The sequence below is a fragment of the Protopterus annectens genome, chromosome 2.part0 (genome assembly GCF_019279795.1).
Source record: "Protopterus annectens isolate FY-2018-M chromosome 2.part0, PAN1.0, whole genome shotgun sequence".
Classification (NCBI taxonomy): Eukaryota; Metazoa; Chordata; order Ceratodontiformes; family Protopteridae; genus Protopterus; species Protopterus annectens.
This window is the reverse complement of record NC_056728.1, coordinates 1,315,996,013-1,316,021,266: the sequence shown is the minus strand read 5'-3', so window position 1 is coordinate 1,316,021,266 and position 25,254 is coordinate 1,315,996,013. Positions and strand designations below refer to the sequence as shown.

General features: G+C 39.3%; 1 protein-coding gene across 6 annotated transcripts in view; it reads right to left on the bottom strand.

The window, feature by feature from the left end:
• LIMCH1 (LIM and calponin homology domains 1) overlaps nt 1-25,254 on the bottom strand; it is a 1,973,196-nt gene that overhangs the window by 270,429 nt on the left and 1,677,513 nt on the right. For all 6 annotated transcript variants that reach the window (XM_044061504.1, XM_044061502.1, XM_044061501.1 and 3 more), the window contains one exon: nt 10,201-10,318. In XM_044061504.1, coding sequence (XP_043917439.1) covers nt 10,201-10,318 — 118 coding nt within the window. The remainder of the gene's footprint in view (nt 1-10,200; nt 10,319-25,254) is intronic.

The following is a 25,254-nucleotide window of genomic DNA, read 5'->3' as shown; positions in this document are numbered from 1 at the left end:
CCTGGGCATCTGAGATGTTTGGGGGGCTAGACTCTGGTGGGATAGATATTTCCCGTTTTGGGGGGGAGGGAGGGGAGAAATTTGCACTGAACCTGTCTGCCAGTATGTTGGCAATGTCTGTGGGTTCAGTGATTTTTGTATCATTTTGGACTAATTCTGAGCATATCTGGGAGTTTCCACCCAGGTTTCTAACATAGCACAGAAGGCCTTATGATTGTCTTTTGTGTCATTAGCGATTTTTCTCTCAAAGTTGACCTTGGATGATTTTATGAGTGATCGTAGTTTTTTGCTAGTATTGATCAGAGATGCCTTCCCTTTTAGGGATTTTGCTCTGTCATGTAGTAGCTTTCTCCTCTTGTTGTAGAGTTTGTTTATGGCTGGGGTCCACCAGACCGGGCGCCTGCCTTTGGTGGAAAGGGTCTTGATTTTATTAGGGATTGCTTGATCCATACATTCCTGGAGGTGCTCGTAGAAGGCATTTGTAAGGGTTTCAGCAGCATGGGTTGTGGTTTCCACTGGCTCAGGGGCCTTGAAGGATACCACTCCAGTCTTAAGAAGTGTGAAGTTTGCTTTTGAGAAGTTCTTCACTGTGGTCTTTTGCTGGGGTTGGGGGGATGTGGATCTCCAGTGAGATTAATTTATGGTCTGATCTCACCAATGAGGGATATACTTCCGGTGTGGAGCATTTTGTCCCCATGTCTGTGATGATCAGGTCTAGTATATTTTCTCCTCTTGTGGGAATGGTGACTAGTTGTTCCATAGCATTTGAGTTTATGAACTCCAGGAACCTTTGGGCTAGGGTGTTGGGGCTTGAGTAATGTTCCCAGTCTATGTTTGGGTAGTTGAAGTCACCCAATATGATGGTGTTTGGAGAGACATTCATACTCTCCAGTGTCTTCAGGAAGGCTGTGTGGGTTTCCTGAGTTTGAGAGGGTGGTCTGTAGCATGCTACAAACTGTAGGGCAGTTTTACCTATGGTTAATTGCACCTGGATGGTCTCCGATGCTTCGTGCATTGCCACTAACCTGGAGGTGTGGGTATCCTTTATGAATATGTATACTCCCCCTCCTTTTGTGGTTCGGTCCGGATTTTGGGGCCGGAACGCATGATATGAGGTATAACCTGATAGTGCTGGGGTGCTCTCAGGAGCCTTGAACCAGGTTTCAGTCACAGAACAGACATCGATGTTCTCCATACTGAGGAGGGCTTTGAGGGCGTGCATCTTGAGGTTTAGACTTCTGGCATTGAGCAGTATTGCCCTTAGTTTTTCTCCATTTTTCTCCATCTCCTTCTAGATCTGTTCTCTAAGTCTTCTATTTTTTTCCCGGAATAACTTGTTTTGTTTCAGAGGAAATTCAGTGTTATTCTCATTTTCAAGTAATCTTCCATCAAAATCAGACATTGCTTCTTCTATACTCAAGATTTGTGATGACTGTTGTTTAAGAGATTTACTCAACACTTCAAGTTGTTTTCTACATTCCCCTTGAAAATTGCCCATTTTGTTTTCTAATTTATCTATCTTTACAGATAACTCACTGATGTTACCTAGAATAGCCTGTGTGTCTTTTTTCTTAGTACTGCCCTGCACAGTGGACTTTGGCTCATTCTGAGACAATTTGTTTTTCCTAATTTCCTGACAGGAAAAAAGCAGTTAAAAGAGTTTCAGACTTGTTATTTTTTTGTAGTAAATCTGTCAGCAGATGTTTAACTATAAAGCCATCAAGTTTTGAAACATTCTATTTGAGTTTTTTAGTAAAATTCCTGTTAGAGATGTTAAAATGTAGCAGAGCTAAAAAATTGCTATTAACTGCTCACCATCCTGGCCACACACCCCTTTGCACAATTTTCAGCACTGTATTTTTGTTTAAATGGTGTTTTTTGAATTGCCCACACCCTGCTACTGGCCTTATTATTCCCTTTGCATGCTGCAATCTGCCTATCAATCTCAACCCAGATCACCATGTGAATCTGTATGTTGGGGTGCAGGCATTCTGCTGTATCACCCAGTCAATGAACTTTTCTTATTTAGTTCCTTATGTATTTCACTTACTTATTTACAACATTTGTTGACTGGGAATACCCAGCACATATGCCCCATTTTCAGAAGAGTACATACTCCAGAAATTTAGAATGAACATCAAAACAACTAAAGATAATAACCTTAGAAAACGCACATAAGAACTTGGGTGTAGGGAGACATATCCAACGAGTTACATACATGGACAGCAATCGTATTGTAAAGCTAACATTAAAATAGATTCACTGGCACCCATTCATCCATTATTGAATTACTCACTTAATCCAATTCAGGAATGAAAAATAGCCAGAGCCTATCTCAGCAGTCAGCAGACACAAGACAAGGAAACATCCTGAACATGGCTACAACCCACTGCAGGATGCATGTTCACATTCACATGTAGCATTCACACCTGCATGCAATTTACAGAATCACTAATTTGCCTTCTGCTTGTCTTTTCACCTAATGCATGACTTTAGAATAAGGGGTAAAAACAGAGTATTCAGCTAATTCTCACATGGACAGTGAGGAGAGATGTATAGAATCCAGACAGAAGAATGGTACTGAAGAACCAGGTGCTGTGAGGCAGTGATTCTAACCAGAATGCTGGTAAATCCATATGCAATATAGGCTAATTTAAGTACATTTCATTCCTAATAATTCTGCGTAAAATAACTTCAAATGTTTGGCAAAAAAATATGAACATTTAGCAGGACAGTAGTAATTAAAACAAAACAGTGAAATAATACTGAGATTGTTTAATGAATTGGAAAGCAAGATTATGTAAGCTAGGCAAGTGCATAGTTTCCCTATTTCCTGGCTACTAGGTTACATCAGTGTCTTACTTTCTTTTCACAGCTGGTGCTATGCTTGGAATTATTTCCAAAATCTCAAGTGCAGTGTCTGATATGCACACTGTATCTTGACTAAAACACTTATATTCTCTTAGTTTGGATTTATACCATGACCTACAGTACCCTTCACAGCCTCCCAGGACAATGTTAAGGCACACAAACCAACGGTTTTCCAAGCGTTTGTTCACATGATTGCAGTTGCATAGCTAAGATGTACCAGCACTATTCAGCCCTGTCTGCAAGCATTCCTGAACCATGAGAGTTGTGTTATCCTCCACTCCCCCCAGGCATGACAGGTATTCATCCAGCCACTGCAAATGTAGCCCTCCTACTTACAGGTGCACTTTGAAAACAGCTCCTCATAACTTGTGTGATGTTTCATTGCATGACCTTGAATTATTAGGCTTGGAGAATATTTTTTCCATTCTAAGGATTACTTTTTAAAATCACTGTTTTCACTAGGCTTGCCTTCTACTTTCTACAGTCTGCTTCTCCAGCCAAGGCCATTATCACCTCTAACTGCCCTACGGTCATTCTCCCTTACACTTAATGACTTCAGAATGTGGTAGCAGGGTGGAAGACATGACAGGTACAGCAGCCTTAAGCTGTCATACACTAGGTACCAGTATCTTCTGTTCACTTTATCTCGTTGCCTTGTCAGCCAGCCCCTGCAGTATCATCTTTTCATACAATACCTTGGGTTAGGACACTATCCACATGTCCTGTATTATGGCCCTATGCCTTACCCTTAGTCCCCTTGTTTACATTACACGTGTATTTCTTGGGATCACCTTATTTGACAACAACCTATATCTCACTGGCTGACCATGGTCAACATAGTTTGCAGTATCTAGATATACTCTGTAAGCTGCTAAAATTAAGCTTTTGTCCCTTCAGATGTGGTCAAACAGAAGCTTTATACTACATAGAAAGGGCCACTGATTGCATGTCTCTGTATGACGTATCTAAAGGCAGCTACCAAGAAACAGTGCCACAATTCCAGATTTAGCATGCTACTGTACTGTATATGTAATGAGAGTGACTGTAAAACAGTGTTCTGATTACAGGCCTGCATACTGTTGTACTGTGTACTTAATGGCAGTGACTATGAACAGTGAACTGATTTGAGCTTTGACAGAGAACATCATAAGGTATTGCATGTGATTCTGATAAGGAACTTGACACAGAATGGTGTTAACTAGTCAGTGCATGCAGAGCTGGTAGTCATTCCTGTAATGCACAAAATGGCAAATCATAGTAATATTTCAGTGAGATTTTGAAAGACATGTATATTCATGTCTTCAAAAATTGTGAAATTATAGTGTATAGCAAAGTTTCATGAGCCAAGAGCAACATTCAAATAAAAATGTGATACTGCAACTATATACTAAAAACAGTATCAATAGCAGAGCAAGGGTGGGGCAAAGAAGCCAGTTCCCCGAGGTAGAAAGTGTTAGGGGATGCGATCATATAGTGCAGTTCCTGCATTCTTCTTTGTTTATCGGCATTTACTACAGCTTATCCCACACATTAGCACTTTGTGTGGGATAAGCTGTAACTGTAGCAAGGCGATTGTTACAAGTGCAGCAATCAGCTTTGTAAAGTTTTAAAAAGAACTAATTTTATTTACTTTATTTATTTATTTGTTTAGTTTTTGCTTTGTTCTTCTGCTGAAGACCTAGGGCAGGTAGGGTTGATTACCTGGGCATTAAAGCCAGAGTAAAAAAGTAGACCTTCTTGTTTTTTGCTCTTCTAGTGAAGAACAGAAGCAGGGAGAGGAGTGTGCCTTCAGCATTACAGTGACAGAACAGTAGAATGGAGTGGATCTTTTATTTTGCTTTTCCAATAAAGATATGCAGTGGGGGAGGGGTATATGGAAAGCCAGAATAAGAAAGTGGACCTTTTTTGTTTGCTTTTTTATAACTCTTCAAATGAAGAGCTGTGGTGGGGAAGGGGCTAATATATGGCTTTAGAGTGTTGTTCTACAGGACAGTAGAATGGAGTGGACTGAAAGCTTGGGAGGAAGGGCACCAGTTCCGAGAACAGTCTTAGACACTACAAAAGCCTGCTATGCCTCTGAAGAGTGCAGCAGGTAAATGGAAAGAAAGAAGCTTGATTAAGAATTGTTAACTATGACTTAAAAGTGAGTACTGAAACACAATTGACAGACAGTGTCTAAGAGAACAACATTCAGGCTTATTCCTAGAGCATGGAAATGTGTGCACATGGGCGAATAAGCACCAAGTCTGAAATTGTGGTATCTCAGGATAGTTCCCCTACTCTGAGGTACATGTAGTGGGGGTGTGAGGGGTAGACATCCCACATCAGGGCAAATTTCCTGCAAAAATGTTTAAAAATATATTAGCAAGCTCTGGAGTATGTTGTTTTTTTGGCTGAATTGCAATTTATTTCTTGAAGTATTGGGTTTCATTTGGTCTGGTCTCACTCTTCTGATAGGAATCCAGAAAATGAATGGAATGACTATATAATAAAAACATTCTACTTACCTGAATAAATCTGACGGGATGCAGAATTTATTATGGAATACAAACAGGCACAAACAAAATGAGATTAACTGAGTGTACCAATACGGTCATTTTGTTGTGTAATACATTGAGAAATAAAACCCACTTACAGTGATGCTAGAGCATTATTACTACAAAGAACCGCAACAGATGATGAAAAACATATCTTTTCTACAGTTTTTGAATGTGGTTGGTCTTTAAAGTCAGATAGCACCTGATAGGAAGTGGCAGTTCAAGACAGAAGGTGGAAGAAACACTCAGATAACCTCTAGCCCAGCAGGATGTGATTCTTCCAGCAGAATCAACAGAAAAAATAATATCTGAGTCAAGTTATTTTGCCACCCAATCTATCAATGGGAATAATTATTAATTACTGGATCATCAAACATTAGAGCTATACAGTAGCCAAAACAAAAGACATTTTGATTATCCTTTAAAGATTACGTGGAATGGTAGTAATTAATCATCGATCATCACATTGAGTGGTTGCCCTGACCGTTTGGTGATTCCATAACCAAAAATATTAAAGAAGTTATTAAAAATATTTCTTGTTTAATCATTTAAATTTCCCTCAAAATCAGGGTTATTCCTAGGAGGTTGTTGAATGGCTGTATCACGCACAGCATATTGATGACATGAGGTCAGGGGAATGAACATAGTTTTCCTCTTGACCTTTGTACTGCATACATGAGAAAAAAACACACATACATGCAAAATCAGGAACACAGCTACTAGACATAATTAATATTTAATGAATGCACAAAGTTGTGTGGGTTCTAAATTCAATTCTGTCAATGCGCATATGATCTTTAATATAAAAATGGAGACAAAATAAAATTACTGAGAGTGGGGTAAAATGCATTAGAAGCATCGCATCAGCAGGTAATCATCTTCAGACTAAAGAAGCAGAAGAAAACAGCATTAAAAATCATTAACGTATAACAATTACCATCCAAATACAGGCCACTTGCAGATAAATGAGGAGTACTTCATGTGTTTAGTAACCACGGTTAAATAAATAAATAAATAAATAAGTAAATTGTCTGATCTCAAAGTACTCCTACAGCCATGACTGCAATGTTACTGAAAGTTTAAATTTAACGAGAACACTCCCTGTATACTAAGGTTTTCCATGTTTCCTGTTTTCAGGTCCAGTGGCGAGTGTTGTGGACTCCCCATATTTATCGATGAACATATTGCCTGTAGGCAGATCTCTAGGGACTCACAAAGTGAAATCATTGAACTACAAATCACTCTATTTAGGATTAATTATCAATTAATAGCTTGTTACTGAACATCTCCTTTGTTCCCTGGTGACCACAGAAGATTCCTAAGTATCCTAAATTATCTGAGTATTAACAAAACTCCCTTATTTTGGGTGACTTTAACTATCCTTCAATAAGCTGGGGCACCCATGCCTCTAATGTTGGGTATGCCCAAAAATTCCTAGAGTTAAGAAACAAAAGTTGCTTTGAGCAGCTGGTAAATAACCCTACTACAGGACATTCAAGGAAAAAACTATCTTACACTTGTTGAAGGTTTACCAGTGGAAAAGTGAAGCAAACAAAGAAAAAACCTCTGGTATTCCCCCACAGCAAAAATCCACCACGATAAAGCCCTGTGTCAAACAGCAAGCAAATTTAATGGAAAAAAGTAAAAACAGCATTAAAATTCCATAGTGATAAAACGATAAGCACTTTCAGCTATTTAGCCTTCTTCAGATCTTGCTTGCTGTTTGACACAGGACTTTATCATGGTGGATTTTTGCTGTGGTGGAATACCAGAGGTTTTTTCTTTGTCTACTACAGGACATGGCATTCTTGACCTGATTTGTATAATATAGCTGACTCATGCATTACTCAACCAGTATCGCTTTCTCCAGTAAAGTTTGGCAATAAACTTGTAACATCTTTCTTTAAAATCCCAAAAGCTTCTACCACAGCCCCCATTGACTTTAAGAGCTACAAACATGCCAACCTTAACCTATGTGAAGAAATATCAACATTCACATTTGACTGCACCTCACCAGCCCTTAATATGACAGAAAGATTCTCTAAGGAATTCTATACCCATTTAGAAAAATCCATAGTGCTAGCAGTACCTACAAGAACCAGGTATGATGGAAAATTCAAAAACAAACTACCCTGTTGGTCCACTGTCATAAATAAACTATACAACAAAATAAGAAACTCCTTAAATTATTTAGTAGGCCCAACACCCATCTTCTCAAGCTTAATTTCAAAAGCATTACAAAAAATATGAAGAACAATATCACGTCCACAAAGGAGCCCACAAACTTAGGCTGGCCTCCAATGCCAAACATAATTATAAATCCTTCTTTAATTACAACCCTATCAGCCCTAAAAGCCTCATCTGTAAAGCCATGGAATGTATTACACCTGATCTCATAAACTCTCGATATCAAGAATCTTGTTAGACTTGACCCCAACAGTTTGATTTTGTGAAGGGTTGATCCTGTCTATGTAATCTGGTAAATGTCTTTGAAAGGGTTATGCATGTTGTAGCTGGCCATGCCATATATGCAGTACATCATGACCTGGCTAAGACATTTCACACCACTTCCCATGCTGATATCATACAAAAGCTAAAGGTTTAAAAATTGACTCACCTGTGGTAAGACGGATAGCAAACTGGCTGAAAGGTAGAACCCACACAGTGTGAGTTGTGTGGACTTTTGAGGTGAGATCTCTGTCTTACTTTCTACACCATTAGAGACCTCATTGCCCTGGAGCTCTTGTTTCTCCACAAGCCCAATTTTTCCACCAATAGTAGAACCAGGGATCTAAGTCTTCACCAATGGATACATGAAACATGATGGCGTGACAGGTTAATAGCTTAGCGCCTCCCAAACCACTGGAATAAACATGTCCTGCATATTAAGCAGTGTGACTCACTATCATCCTTTAAACATAAACTGGATGACTTGATGGGTATCAACAAACTGACTCCAGGACTGACCAGAATGGCATTCCTGGAGAAAGAAGGTGCTATATGAGAGAGGGTCCTGGCAAGACAAGAATGGTTATGAGATTCAGAGACCTTGGAATATCTATGAATCTCTGGCGCTGATAAGGAGTGAGGGGATTTTTAATTTTTAGGTCTATGAAAGAGAATAACCAGGCAAATCATAACAATTATTGTCCCTTACACCTGACATCTCTTCTCAGCAGTAATTTCAAACTGTGCTTTTGCTTTTAAAACAAAAGTAAATGATACAATGCATACTTTTAACTCTGGCACTGTGTTTTGCAGTAGTTTAGATTACTATGGTAAGGCTTTGGCAAAACAGTGTCATACTTTAACATTACCCCAGCACACCCTTAACCATAATGACACCACCAAATTCAACTAAAATCTAAGACAATACCTCAACAACCACTGGCTCTGTCCCTGCTCCAACCCTGACTAGGGATCCTACTCTTTTCTGCTTCTGACATCTGATAACTACATTACATGCTTTCCAACCATTTACAGTCTACTGATCTTTGAACACAATCTAGGTATAGTGTCTTATACCCCAATCTTGCTCTTAGCTGTCTGTATTGACTCTATATCCATTGTTTTGATGATGCATTTCATTGCACTGTTATGACCTCCTAGTTTTCTGTGTTATTTTTGTACTTCTTGTACTTGTGTTTTTGCATTACTTTGTATAATGTTTTGTGACTTTTATTATTTTGTAAAATTATATTTGTTTATTTTATTAGTTTGTAAAACTTTTACTATTGGATATGTAAGGAGCTTTTCTCCCCGGGTCTCTGCTGAAAATGGGCTTTCAGCCTAGTCAGACATTTTACCCAGTAACACATGTAAAATAAATAAACAAATAAATAGTTAGACGCTTTGTTGTTTACTTTTAAAAGCTGACCCACCAGTTCAGTCATGCAATCAGGTTTGACTTTAGGTATTATCACCTTCCAAGCCAGATACTGGACTTCACCTGGGGGTTAACCTAGTTTAGATTTAAATGGGTAAAGCTTGCATGTTTGCAGAGTCATCCTGGGAGGCTTGCATAGCTTGTGTTCTAAATCTGACAACACTATAATAAGTCATCACTGCTGCATTACCATTACACAGCACAGTACTGCCTACAATGAAATGATAGTACAGGGAATGCTATATTTTTCAATGAAGTAGTTTTTGTTCAGCAATCACAGAAGAAAGGAAAGATATGAATGACACACAGTTTAGTGACAAAAATCGTGCAGATGACAACAGCATGACAGAGCCTGCATTGATGACTTGCCATTCATCAGTGTTTCCGTCAACATTAGCTGCCCATATGTGTGATTGCAGGACCCCCCCCCCCACTGACCTGTGATAAGTATGATAGCAGGAAAGTAGAAACTTTCCCTACCTTCACATGGTGATCTTTATGCATAAAACAATCAACTACCATCCACTCCAGGTAATCTGTCCAGCTCAGTTCACTGCCATACAATAATCATAAATGCAATTAGCAATACTGGTACTGTGCTGTTAGACCGGTTCCAGCCATGTTAACATTTTTGTCGACAGCACTTCAAGTTTCAAAAATAGTTAAACATTTGTGCACTACCATGAAAAGAACTATAAATATTCAATGTAAAGAACCTGAAGAAATGCATTTCTGCTAAAATTCATGCAAAACCCCACAACAGAAAGGCAATGTGTAATCCCCGGCAACATTAAGCTTCTGTTAGAAGGAATCAGGTTTTAACAGTGACTTTCTAGCACACTCATTTCAGTAAAGTTTACAAAAAATACACTGAGTAGGTTTAGTTTAATTCGGACAGTTAATTACCTGCAGTGGCATAACTGCTTGGTGTATGTGATGTAATTTGTGAATCAGTTTCTGGTGTTGTCTTCAAGAATTCATTCATAACTCCACCTTCCTGCTCAGTGCTCCTTGATACATAAGCCTAGACAGTTACATGAAACAATAAGAACAGCTGATAATAATACATGGTTTTCATTTGTGCAGTGTCATACTACTACAGCTACACCCCCCTCACCTTGTAACGGTATACCATAGTACAGAACATTGTTTAGGGCTCAATTCTCTTTTGTATGTTTTCAAATGTCCTTCTAACAATTAGTGCCTTCCTGCATATCCATACACACATCTGATCACAGGTATTTGCAGTATATGAAAACATCCTGAATTCCTTAGCTTGACATACACACATACACACACACACACACACACACACACACACACACACACACACACACACACACACACACACACAAATAAAAAATAGAATTCAAGATGATGTTTGTCAGAACATGTAATATAACAATTTCAGCATGGATGAACACTGAATGTGCCCACAACATGTCCTGCTTCTGCTTAACAGACTGTCCCTTTTTACAAAGAAATATTTCCATTACCAAACAGAAGACCCACATACTTCATTAAACTGAATCATGGCTACCAGCAAGCTGGTCACGCTACTAGCAGGGGAAGGTAACACAAAGTTAGCTGACATGTACCTCTCTACCACTCCAGTCTTTGTGTCCTCAATTAACAGACAATGTATGATGTAAACATATAACAGTGTGGCATCCCAATGGTCTCTGTTTTTTCTCACATTTCCCTCTCAAACAGCTATCCGCTGCATCCTATCTGCTAGTTAAGGTCCTTTACCACACCAGTATGGGTCATACCCACAACCCTTTAGTTTTCACAGCAACATTATCTGAAGCCCGGTGTAATAATCCTTACTAAAAATGATATATGCTGTATTCAATAGGTCCCTTTGTCCCTCCTTGGCAGTGACTCAGCAGAAGAACTGGATCATATTATGTTGATAAGAATACCGCACTGTAGTTTCATGTTTTTGTCCTTGTACTGAACTGCTATCCTTCAGTAATTCCAACAGCCTTCTCCACCACTGCTTCTATAACTTTTGCTGAAGCAGAGATAAGAATGACTACTCTGTAATTAAATTACTCCTTCCTGGACCATGTTTTGTGCAATTCAGTAGGAAATGCCACCCTTCTGTCCTCTGATATCTTTCAAGTCTCAAAACATAGCTGATAGTTTTGTTAGCAATCTACCAAGAACATTTGTCAGTTCTCTAAGAAAATAGGAGGATAGGAAGTAGACCATCAAACCCCATCTGTCTTATCTCACTGAAGGTCACAGAGGTCTTCTCTATCATCCTCAGTCATGACAACGTGTGTCTTTTTTCTATATCATCCTTCCCTCTCAGGTTATTAGCCCTGAACTGAATAAGTAATCTCTCGCTATTCATATTTCATCAACTTTTCCTTTTCTATATTAATTAACTTTTCCAGCATTCCAGTGCTTATAACTGGAATGTTTGTTTTACCCACTCTTTACTCTGAGTCAGGTCCATGTTCTGGTCTGTCTTTCCCTGAGAGATAACATAATGTGTCTGCTTTCTGATGACATCTTACACACATTCTTCTTCCTAATCTTATCTCTTCCTTTTGTATGTTTCTTGTTCCACGATACCACCTCCTTACCTTGCTTTTAACCACACTGTGTCTATCTCTTTATCACAGTCTCTTCTTTTTTTAAACAGGCTCATTTCCACATACCTATTTCCTTCACTACTGAGCCACTCAGCAGGCTGACTTATTGGCTCCCTCCAGCTAGAGTTTCCTGATAGTCTTCTCTCTTATTCTTATCCCATATATCATTAGCCACATTGTAGTATGGTCAGTGTTAGTAGCTGTCTTTCCAACACTCTCTCCACTTTAAAGAGAGCCATGTCAACGATATTAGTTTCCTTCACTTCTTTTTTTTTTTCTTTAGAGCTCTTCTATCTTTCTCTCCTTTGTGACATAGTTACTGATAGAAGATTAAGACTCCATCATCCCTACAGCTCCCGTCTTTTCTCACTATTTATTTCTATTTGTGACTTTATTATCCTCTGTCTTACCCATGTTTGATGACTTATATAGGGTCTGGCCTCCAGTGTAGATATCAGTGCCTCTTTCTTCTCTTCATCACCATTATATTCCAATGTAAAGCGTATAAAGCAGCATGCCTCCCCCTCACTCTTTCCTCTCCTGTCCTCTCTGAACCACTCTGACCTTTCTTAATTTCCTGCTCCATCCATTTATGAGATCCTTTATGCTTCTGTTGAAATCTTGTTTCAGCATGACATTACCTGTTACAAAGGGCTCTGATAAACTATCCTTCCCTCCCTTCCTTTTTTTCTTTTTCCACAATGCAAGACGATCTCTTTGTCTCTGTATTCAGTAAGACAAAACAGAGTCACATATCCCACTCTGTGTTGGATCTTGAGATATTTAAGTGTTTAAGTCTGACCCACCCCATTTTCTTCTTCCCTTTATTTGGTGTGATTACATGCTGAAGCCTCATCTACATATGAAGGAAAATGCCATTCAACGTATCTTCACAAGCAAACTACACAGCTGGCCCTAAAACATTGGCATTGCTTTTAGGCCCTGAACATTACAGGTATATGACTGTTCACCTTAGCTGATCTTTAAAAGGGACTGTAGTCAGTTTACTCTTATTAAGCAAATCATTTCTGACCACTCTCACACGGCTCTTTAAAATTTTACCCATGCATCCGTGAGGTCTTTTGGTATGGACACCACAATGGTCAAGATAATCAACAACAAAAAGTGTGACACAGGACAAGCGAGTCAAATTTAATCATCCATTGCAAACTATCTAAAGTTTTTCTCTCCTAAATGACACTGTGATCCTGGATTTCAGATTGAAACTGCAGAACTTAATGACTGTATATACTAATGCACCAGTGATGATTGCATTAATGATTGAAGCAGAAACATTCTTGAAACACTACTATAAGCGTCCTTATCTTTTGTAGAATGACAGTGATAACCTTAACCAATGCTCTATTAACTTAATGGTGTCTGCAATGCGGTGTGCAAGCCCCTTAAAAAGGACAAACCTGTCTTCCTAAGCTAATAAACCATTTTATGACACAGTTCCAATAGGTGCTTAAAATCCACAAAGGTGTGGCAAATATAGTCGTCACCAGTTCTGAGCTTCATGAAAAAGACTAAAATGTTAGCTGACTAATTAAAGGTCACCACAGTAAGAGAAGGTAGGGTGATCTTGAGAGAAAGTATATCCCTATAGAAGATCAAACAAGTTTTGTTTCATCTTCCATAACTTAGGGATCTGAACTGCAACAAGAGAAATTTATGGTCATCACTGAAAATGTCTTCAAGATACGAACTTATCTTAAAGTCAGCTGAACCAGATGATTAAAACAGAAAATGACATAACATTCCAGTTATAAAATGCTGTCTTTAAGATGAGAGGAATTTAAGGTGAAGAAACCACTTCAGTAACTTAGCAACCAGGATTTACTGAGTCAAAATTCCATTACATATTAATATATGAATAGCTTAAAGAGTAAAAACATGAATCTTAAAAAAGTACAATAGCTAAAACACAAGACAAAATATTGCATAAAATAAAAATTAGGAAGGATGGAAAATGTAGCCCTCCAAATGAACAATCGTTTCCATTTGTCTATGTACTTAGAGCTGGTGGAAGTCTTTCAAGCAGCATCAAGAGTCACTAAAACTTAGGAGATCAGCAGGAGATCTGCAGAAGAAATGCTATTCCATGAGAAAACAGGCCCTGAAATGAAAACACTCATGCAGTCCCCAAATGGGCTTGGAGCATGAGACAACATGAGCAACAGAGCTGAATACTAATTGCTCTGAGACCATAAAGAGACTATAAGAATGACTGTTAGACCCTCCCCCTCAAAAAAGGTAAGGAATCAAAAGAAAGAGATGAAAAAAAGGGGAAATGCATACTGAAACATGCCCACCCAGCTCAGAGAAAATGTATTTAGAGTCAATTCTCTTCTGCCAAATTAGACAAAGCAGATCTCTTACAGCAGAAATTTGTTTTTGGAAAGATATAAAGTTCCAGACTGTCCCAAAACTGTAGATCTTTGTGCACCATACGATGAAAACCAAAAATCCAGCAAATGACTAATGTTGCCACTAATAGTGTCCAACTGGACATTTGTCTGTTTCTACCTCCTTCCTCATATGGTTTGGAAGAGCGTAGCCTATTTTAAATGTACTAGCTGGCTTAACGCTCTGTTTCCTGCAGTACCCAGCATGTTTTAAATCAGCGACATACTGTCTGACCTATGACTTACTCTATGTAGTCTTTTGGGCTACTCGAGACAGCGTGCTATTTCTTGTAATACCCTGCCATTATAACTGCGCCTCCCTTTCTAAGCTTCCCCACGTGTTGAGCTGGTATCAGTTAGGAGGTATATAGCTAGTATTTTTAAGGTCACTACCCCATACGTGTTATACTTATTACAGCAGTTAGCCCTGTTGAGGATACTGCTAGTTTATAACTTCTTCTCTTTTTTCTAGACGACGCCAGTTGATAACTGCTTCACCTAACTAAGTTGCAAACAACTGTATTTTCCGCGATTTAGCGGGAAAGTGGTTTCAGGTGCCCTGCTCCTCTCTCTCCCTCCTCTAGCGACTCCAATTAGACCGCTGGATTATCCCCTTCTATTTCTCTCCATTTTGCTGCTATTTGATTCACTAGATGTTCTCCTTGTTAGCTGATGCTAACTATAAGTGCCCACCTAACTTAATTTTAACTCCTCTCTGAGTGCTCAACGCGGTCCATTGTATTTCGCGCCATAGCGCGAAAGTGGTTTCAGATGTCCTGCCCCTCTTTTCACCCTCCTCTAGCGACCTATATTTACATCTTCCGTATGTTCCTTTCTTTCACTCTTTATTACTGATATTTAGTCCACTCGCAATAGTTATTGGATACAGCCCTACTTTTAACTTTAGTCTGGGGCCCTTAAGGTTGCTCCCTACCTGCTGTATGTATTGTACTTACCCCCCCCAGATTAATATAGTACTTAGGCTGCCCTCTAGTTCTGTCCTCCTGAAGAGAATGTATATGTTTTATGACGGTACAATGATTCTTACACAAAAGAAATAAGACAGATTTGCTACCTGCTTCTAATGTCTCAACTAGAACTTTGTATTAGACTGTATATTGTATGTACTTTAATGCAACTGTTGATCAATTTTTGTTGATGGTATACTACTACATTACCTGTTTGTTAATGCCATGCTATTTTAACTTACTATTTTGCTAACACTGTCTTTCATTTTGTTTTTTCTTCTCTGTATCTTTTCCTTCTTCTTTCCCAGAAGCTCTAGGCTCTAGCTCTACTCCTGCCCTAAGCTACTCCCAACCTGAGTCTGAAGACCTTGGCCGTCCTTTCAGTGAAACTAACGCGGACTGCATCAACCTACCCTGTCCATTCTAGGAATAAAGAGTATGTTTGGGCTCCTATATTATTGATTTGTTTGGCTCCCTTTTGAGTCTCCTAAAAGAGCTTAAAGCTGCCAGTGTTTCAGCCGCTACAGCCAGCTACCTCTTGCACCTGACCTCCCCCCTTGTTTTTGTACTCACTTCTCCTCCTAGCCTCTCTCTCCACCCTACTTTCTTTTTTCTCACTTTGCCCCCTCACTATCCTATCCCGTATTTTCCATCCCCACTCGCTATCCTTCTACCTGGACTACTATTTACCATAGTACCTTCCACTCCTAGCTACTACTTTCTTACTTCCTTGGCTCCTTCTGGCCCTTTTCAGACCTTAAAGCTTATCACTGCCCTTTTTCTCTTAGCAAGCTGTACTCTCTACCCTATTTTGCCATCTATCAGCCTTCTCATCTACTTTGAATCCTTATCAGCAACTAGCTTTCTCTCTTCTTTTACCTCTACAATTCCTCCTGTCCTCCTGCTGTAAGCCTTACACTACCTCTCTATTATTAAAACACTGTTCAACTTTCGGGTAATCTCTAGTCTTATCCCTACCCTTTCCTACTAGACTTTCACCTAGTCTATTCTAAATTACCTGCATTTCTGATTGTCTCCCTTCCTCATCTCTTCTTCTGTGGTTCTACCCGCTCCGTTAAGCCCTCGAGTCACTCCAGCTCCCCTCCTACCCCCAATTCCCACCCACCCCCAGGGGTCCTAGTCTTATAGCTCCCCAGACACACCCCCTACACCCTACTGACCTATCCTACCCTTTCTTTGTCTAACCCCACCCCTCTATACACCCCTCCTACTACTTACCTCTTCCTCCTGGTCCTCTCTACTTCCTTCCCCTTTACCTTAACTTTAAACTCTCATACTATTTCTCTCCTTGAGTCCTTCCCTCTCTCCACCATCTTCCCCTCTCTGATATATTTTTTAATATACTACAGCTCCCCCCTACCCTTCTTAACAGGCTCACGAACCCCTACCTAACTAATCCCCCTTATCTTTCTAACTTTTCTCTCTTCTGTCCTTATTTTCTGTAAACAATGACTCCCTACTCTCCAACACTCTGTATTCTATCAGTCCTACTCTAACCACCCTATTTTCCACTTACCATCTTACCTTCTTTGAAACCTCCTTGCCATCCTGCCTACTTCCACACAAAAACAGACCTCAACCATATACACCTTCACATCATACTCCAATACTAAATCCACCCCTAATTACCTTCTTCCCAGATTTCACAGACTATCTCACCTCAAATATATCCCACCCTCAGATAAAAAACCTAAACTTCTAACCTTACCAAACAATAACATAATAGACAAACTAGGTAATCCCACCTTACTAGATGGTGACATTCACCCCAACCCAGGCCCAACCAACCTAACCCCTCAAATATGCTCTTCAAATCTTAAACATCAACTCCTCATTGGGCACCTTAACATTCAAAGTATAAACAATAAAATACCCCACCTTCATGCCCTCCTAGAAACCCACTCTTTCGACATTCTTTGCCTCTCAGAAACCTGGCTTAAATCAAGCACCAAGGATTCTGAGATACCAAGGCTATAACATGCTTAGACAAGACCGAGCAAAACGTAAGGGTGGTGGAGTAGCAATCCTTTAAAATCAACAACATTACTACTCTACCAACATGTCCTAACCAGGATAGCAAAATAGAAGCCATTACGACTAAACTCAACTAAATGCTAAAAAGCCCTTTATATCATATGCTTATATCTACCTCCAGGTAACAATATTCAATATTAGAAGACTTTCTTGGTTGGGTTTCTACCACCTACCCACAAGAACAATAATCCTAGGTGACTTTAACATAGATTGGAGTAATATTAATGCTGAAAACCCATCCTCTCATATTAATCTACACAGTTTCTCCCAAACTATCACCTCTACCACCAAAAAGCAATAAAACAATAGATTGGCCCCATAATACTTTATTGCTTTTAAGACACTTCCTACTAATTTGGAAAATCAATTTTTAAAACCCCCCTATAACTAAATTCCTTCCAAGAATTTTAAATTAACCTTTTCAGGAAATCAGATTGTAATAAACCCCAAAACATTCCCTTAAGAAATTTTTTACACACACACACAAAATAAAAATAGAATTCAAGATGATGTTTGTCAGAACATGTAATATAACAATTCTAGCATGGATGAACACTGAATGTGCCCACAACATGTCCTGCCAAGGTTTCTGCTTAACAGACTGTCCCTTTTACAAAGAAATATTTCCATTACCAAACAGAAGACCCACATAATTCATTAAACTGAATCATGGCTGCCAGCAAGCTGGTCATGCTACTAGCAGGGGAAGGTAACACAAAGTTAGCTGACATATACCTCTCTACCACTCCAGTCTTTGTGTCCTCAATTAACAGACAATGTATGATGTAAACATATAACAGTGTGGCATCCCAATGGTCTCTGTTTTTTCTCACATTTACCTCTCAAACAGCTATCCTCTGCATCCTATCTGCTAGTTAAGGTCCTTTACCACACCAGTATGGGTCATACCCACAACCCTTTAGTTTTCACAGCAACCTTATCTGAAGCCCGGTGTAATAATTCTTACTAAAAATTATATATGCTGTATTCAATAGGTCCCTTTGTCCCTCCTTGGCAGTGACTCAGCAGAAGAACTGGATCATATTATGTTGATAAGAATACTGCACTGTAGTTTCATGTTTTTGTCCTTGTAGTGGACTGCTATCCTTCAGTAATTCCAACAGCCTTCTCCACCACTGCTTCTATAACTTTTGCTGAAGCAGAGATAAGAATGACTAGTCTGTAATTAAATTACTCCTTCCTGGACCATGTTTTGTGCAATTCAGTAGAAATGCCACCCTTCTGTCCTCTGATATCTTTCAAGTCTCAAAACATAGCTGATAGTTTTGTTAGCAATCTACCAAGAACATTTGTCAGTTCTCTAAGAAAATAGGAGGATAGGAAGTAGACCATCAAACCCCATCTGTCTTATCTCACTGAAGGTGAGGTCTTCTCTATCATCCTCAGTCATGACAACGTGTGTCTTTTTTCTATATCATCCTTCCCTCTCAGGTTATCAGCCCTGAACTGAATAAGTAATCTCTCGCTATTCATATTTCATCAACTTTTCCTTTTCTATATTAATTAACTTTTCCAGCATTCCAGTGCGTATAACTGGAATGTTTGTTTTACCCACTCTTTACTCTGAGTCAGGTCCATGTTCTGGTCTGTCTTTCCCTGAGAGATAACATAATGTGTCTGCTTCTGATGACATCTTACATTCTTCTTCCTAATCTTATCTCTTCCTTTTGTATGTTTCTTGTTCCACGATACCACCTCCTTACCTTGCTTTTAACCACACTGTGTCTATCTCTTTATCACAGTCCCTTCTTTTTTTAAACAGGCTCATTTCCACATACCTATTTCCTTCACTACTGAGCCACTCAGCAGGCTGACTTATTGGCTCCCTCCAGCTAGAGTTTCCTGATAGTCTTCTCTCTTATTCTTATCCCATATATCATTAGCCACATTGTAGTATGGTCAGTGTTAGTAGCTGTCTTTCCAACACTCTCTCCACTTTAAAGAGAGCCATGTCAACGATATTAGTTTCCCTCACTTCTTTTTTTTTTCTTTAGAGCTCTTCTATCTTTCTCTCCTTTGTGACATAGTTACTGATAGAAGATTAAGACTCCACCATCCCTACAGCTCCCGTCTTTTCTCACTATTTATTTCTATTTGTGACTTTATTATCCTCTGTCTTACCCATGTTTGATGACTTATATAGGGTCTGGCCTCCAGTTTAGATATCAGTGCCTCTTTCTTCTCTTCATCACCATTATATTCCAATGTAAAGCGTATAAAGCAGCATGCCTCCCCCTCACTCTTTCCTCTCCTGTCCTCTCTGAACCACTCTGACCTTTCTTAATTTCCTGCTCCATCCATTTATGAGATCCTTTATGCTTCTGTTGAAATCTTGTTTCGCATGGCATTACCTGTTACAAAGGGCTCTGATAAACTATCCTTCCCTCCCTTCCTTTTTCTTTTCCACAATGCAAGACGATCTCTTTGTCTCTGTATTCAGTAAGACAAAACAGACTCACATATCCCACTCTGTGTTGGATCTTGAGATATTTAAGTGTTTAAGTCTGACCCACCCCATTTTCTTCTTCTCTTTATTTGGTGTGATTACATGCTGAAGCCTCATCTACATATGAAGGAAAATGCCATTCAACATATCTTCACAAGCAAACTACACAGCTGGCCCTAAAACATCGGCATTGCTTTTAGGCCCTGAACATTACAGGTATATGACTGTTCACCTTAGCTGATCTTTAAAAGGGACTGTAGTCAGTTTACTCTTATTAAGGAAATCATTTCTGACCACTCTCACACGGCTCTTTAAAATTTTACCCATACATTCGTGAGGTCTTTTGGTATGGACACCACAATGATCAAGATAATCAACAACAAAAAGTGTGACACAGGACAAGCGAGTCGAATTTAATCATCCATTGCAAACTATCTAAAGTTTTTCTCTCCTAAATGACACTGTGATCCTGGATTTCAGATTGAAACTGCAGAACTTAATGAGTGTATATACTAATGCACCAGTGATGATTGCATTAATGATTGAAGCAGAAACATTCCTGAAACACTACTATAAGCGTCCTTATCTTTTGTAGAATGACAGTGACAACCTTAACCAATGCTCTGTTAACTTAATGGTGTCTGTAATGCGGTGTGCAAGCCCCTTAAAATGACAAACCTGTCTTCCTAAGCTAATAAACCATTTTATGACACAGTTCCAATAGGTGCTTAAAATCCACAAAGGTGTGGCAAATATAGTCTTCACCAATTCTGAGCTTCATGAAAAAGACTAAAATGTTAGCTGACTGATTAAAGGTCACCACAGTAAGAGAAGGTAGGGTGATCTTGAGAGAAAGTATATCCCTATAGAAGATCAAACAAGTTTTGTATCATCTTCCATAACTTAGGGATCTGAACTGCAACAAGAGGAAGTTATGGTCATCACTGAAAATGTCTTCAAGATACGAACTTATCTTAAAGTCAGCTGAACCAGATGATTAAAACAGAAAATGACATAACATTCCAGTTATAAAATGCTGTCTTTAAGATGAGAGGAATTTAAGGTGAAGAAACCACTTCAGTGACTTAGCAACCAGGATTTACTGAGTCAAAATTCCATTACATATTAATATATGAATAGCTTAAAGAGTAAAAACATGAATCTTAAAAAAGTACAATAGCTAAAACACAAGACAAAATATTGCATAAAATAAAAATTAGGAAGGATGGAAAATGTAGCCCTCCAAATGAACAATCGTTTCCATTTGTCTATGTACTTAGAGCTGGTGGAAGTCTTTCAAGCAGCATCAAGAGTCACTAAAACTTAGGAGATCAGCAGGAGATCCGCAGAAAAAATGCTATTCCATGAGAAAACAGGCCCTGAAATGAAAACACTCATGCAGTCCCCAAATGGGCTTGGAGCATGAGACAACATGAAACAACAGGCTGAATACTAATTGCTCTGAGACCATAAAGAGACTATAAGAATGACTGTTAGACCCTCCCCCTCAAAAAAAGGTAAGGAATCAAAAGAAAGAGATGAAAAAAAGGGAAATGCATACTGAAACATGCCCACCCAGCTCAGAGAAAATGTATTCAGAGTCAATTCTCTTCTGCCAAATTAGACAAAGCAGATCTCTTACAGCAGCAATTTGTTTTTGGAAAGATATAAAGTTCCAGACTGTCCCAAAACTGTAGATCTTTGTGCACCATACGATGAAAACCAAAAATCCAGCAAATGACTAATGTTGCCACTAATAGTGTCCAACTGGACATTTGTCTGTCCCATAATGTGGACAGCTACCAGAAAGTTCCTGTATGCCACATCACACTCCCAAATCTGGAGTGACAGATGTGGCAAGAATAGGTTCCACCTTCTGTCTAAGGAATCACACAGCATCCAGATTATCTGATCTAATTACTTGTGGTTTTAGTTTTAAAAGACTATACACTACATTGAAGGTCATGGATAGCCCTGCCAGCTTCAAAAAGCTGACATGGAAGTTCTTTTCCAAAAGGATGAAAGTCCTTGATCCATCCATTCAAGACTGTCTAGACACATCTGACTCCTATAGTGATTCCATGAACAGCAGATACTATTGTTGGTGTTACAGAATTAGATTTCCAGTCCTTTCTACCCTATCTCTCTCTGTCGTACACACACACACACACACACACACACACACACACACACACACACACACACACGCATCACACACAACTATGGACAATTAACAGTCATCAGTCTGGAAGAACACAAACACACCTTCTCAGCTTCCACCAAAATACACAGATGGGAGACTGCAATGGGGTGAGTGGAGAAAATGATAACCAAGTATCAAAGTGGGTACTGAATCTCATCAAGCTATGGAATAACAGTAGAAGGTCCAAGACAGAAGCCCATTTAAAATGTTATGATTCTGTAACCAATGGCTGCAGACAAGGTGACATACAAAGGAAACCATAAAACAGATCATGTCCAAGTCTGCAAGAAAATGAACAGTGTATCAGACCTAGATTCTTCAAAGTATGAACAGCCAGGAATGTATTTCTTTGAGTTCCTAAGCTCCATCTGCAGGAAGAATATCTCAGCACAAAAGATATGTAGAACCCCCCATGAGTGAGGTGATACAGTCTTGAAAAGTTTTTTTTTTCCTCTTTATTCCAAGGGCCTGGATTCAAGACAAAACCTACTGAAGTTTTACAATTAAAAACAACTGGGGATTAACTGCCATCAACAAGTCATGCAGACAGAGAAAGGGGAAAGAGGATTATTGCACTGGGCAGTCTTCACAAGATGTCTAAACAATTGGTAAAAACACTGGGAATGCATGAAAGATTAAATAATAGCAACTTGTATTGCAAGTGCTTATCACCCAGAGCCAAACAGTGGAAACTTCAGTAGGGTTCCAAATATCACGGTGTGACTAAGCATTCTAAGTGTCTGCTGGCACAATCCATTAACTCTCTGGCAACAGAAGCATCATTGAATGAAAGGCAGTAATGGCTAACTTTACATATCTGATGTAAAAGCTGAAATCATTGTGATTTTTGGCTTCTTCTTTTGGATAATTTAGGACTGAAGGACATGACTGCTCATTTATGGCCCCTTTTGGTCAAACCTGAACTTGAAAATGCCTCAGAAGAAATGGGATATGGATTCTACTCATACCTTTTCAATGACATCAAGAGACTGGGTGAATATCATCCCATTCTGTATCCCAGTGATTTCAGCTTGCTAAGCACAAGAGCCCTCTTCAATCCCCAGGTTCACCTATCAAATCCATTAAGAGGACTTCAACAGCAGCTCAGCCAATCGGCACTGCTGACCATCCACAGATTTTTTTTATCAGATTCCATGGAGGAAATAAGTGTCTTCAGTTTGTCCTGGCTTGGAGTAACACCATGCTACAAAGATGGATTCTGAAATTCTTCCAAAAGTGATCATGGCTTGGAAATTTAAATTTGGTTATGTGAGAAGTCTAATGCTTAGCAAGCATTTGCCAGTATTTAGGCACATTTTTCTTATGAAACTCTAGACAAGGTTTGGGAGCAATGGGAAGAGGCTGAATAAATATCAACAACCATGTAACAGTTCTCCTCTCCTCTACACACCCTCGGTTATTGAGTAAGATCATCAAAAATGGAAACTTTTAGAAGAAAGCATTATAAGTAGCATCAAATTTTCAGTGCCATGTGAAAAAAAAAATAATGGTAAGTGGGTAAAGTTATACAGTTTTTGTGTCACTACTTCACAGCCCTAGGTCCCCCAGTTCAGTTTTCAGCTGGATTGCCTTGTGTGTGGAGTCTGCATGTCTTCTCTGGCTCTGCATGGATTTTCCAAAAGACTATAATTTCTTTCTACATCTCACATACATGCCTTATGTGACTTGGTAATTCTACTAACTACTGCAGGTGTGTCTTCCATGTTATGAGTGCTTGCATAAGTATGTCCAGTAACAGAATGGCATCCTATCTGCTTTGTGCCCCGTGAGTGCCAGATTAAGGTTTTAGCTCCCCTGAGATCCTAAAAGGGATAAAGCAGATAACAACAAGATGAAGGAAGGAAGGAGATGTGGGCTCACTTTTCCACTGTTATCCACCGAATGGACTTGTTTAAAGATGATGCTCTCACTAAAGCTTGGTTTACTAAAAAACTTTGAAACTGGTTATATGAAGACAAAAATAAAGGGACCTTAAAGCCAATGTGGCTGAAGATCAAATTATCTTACTCATCTATTTATTTAGAATCTCTATCAGCCAATATGACCGCTATATCATTTTAAGTGTTTTTTCAGGAATACTGCACTCCTCAAGGGGGGAGGGGGGAATAAAAGTAGGGATCAAAAAAGCTAAACAAGTGCCTCACCAGTGATGTAGAGGGATGAAGCTCTACTATGGCCCAGGCAACAAATGTTCGATTAGCGGCTTGATTGCTTGACAGAATAAACAAGGAGGATGGACATGCCTATCCTATAGATGAGATATAAATTAATAAAACAGTCAACCTATCCTAGAGATGAGATATAAATTAATAAAACAGTCAAACTATCCTAGAGATGAGATATACATTAATAAAACAGTCAACCTATCCTAGAGATGAGATATAAATGAATAAAACAGTCAACCTATCCTAGAGATGAGGAAGTACATGGGGTAGTCCTTTGTTTTTAGGTCTGGCGGAATCAGGAGCTCAGAAGGAAAGCCAGAGTTTGGGGGTAGGAAACAGATGATTAGGCCTGCCAACTCTACAGGCCCAGGGTGAAGCACAAATTTGAAGTCACTCTTCACAGCCATCCCAGCCTGTCATGTAAGTGTGTCAACATGCTGGGGGAGGGACAATAGGGAAAAGAAAATTCCTGGTCCACTTCTTGATAATGGTGCTACCCTAGTAGCTTGCACCTTGCCTTCTGGGATGGCTGAAGTAAATCCAGGCAGAAGCCATTGCCTTCACCCTTACAAAATGAATGGGCCAAATGAGCATACTGGGAGTATGGCTTAATGGTCAGAAGGAGTGCTTCACCAAAACAACTAAAAGTAAAGCCAGCCACGTACTCATCAGAAGCTTGGACTGATCTATGCCACAGCCAGTTTATATTCTAAAAGGCAAATGTTGTGCCACCCACTGCACAGGGACACAGAGGACAGAATTATTGACTATAAAGTGCTGTCTTTCTCAGATACTTCTACCACATGACAAATGGGCTCTCATATCCCACAGGTGACAAAGGAATCACTGAATGTCCAAAAACAAGCATAGATGGAGCTGAGTGATATTCTGAATCAATGCTTCTGAGTGTCCCATCACTGAGATGAGGCAAAAGGAGATGTCACTGCAATAATTATGTAAGAACTGGTGTAGTGAGTGCTTAAGATCCAAAGATCTGCTCTCCACTCATCACTAAGGGCTCCAAAAAGGCTTCTTTTAAGAGGGAATGCTAAATACAGATTCCTAAT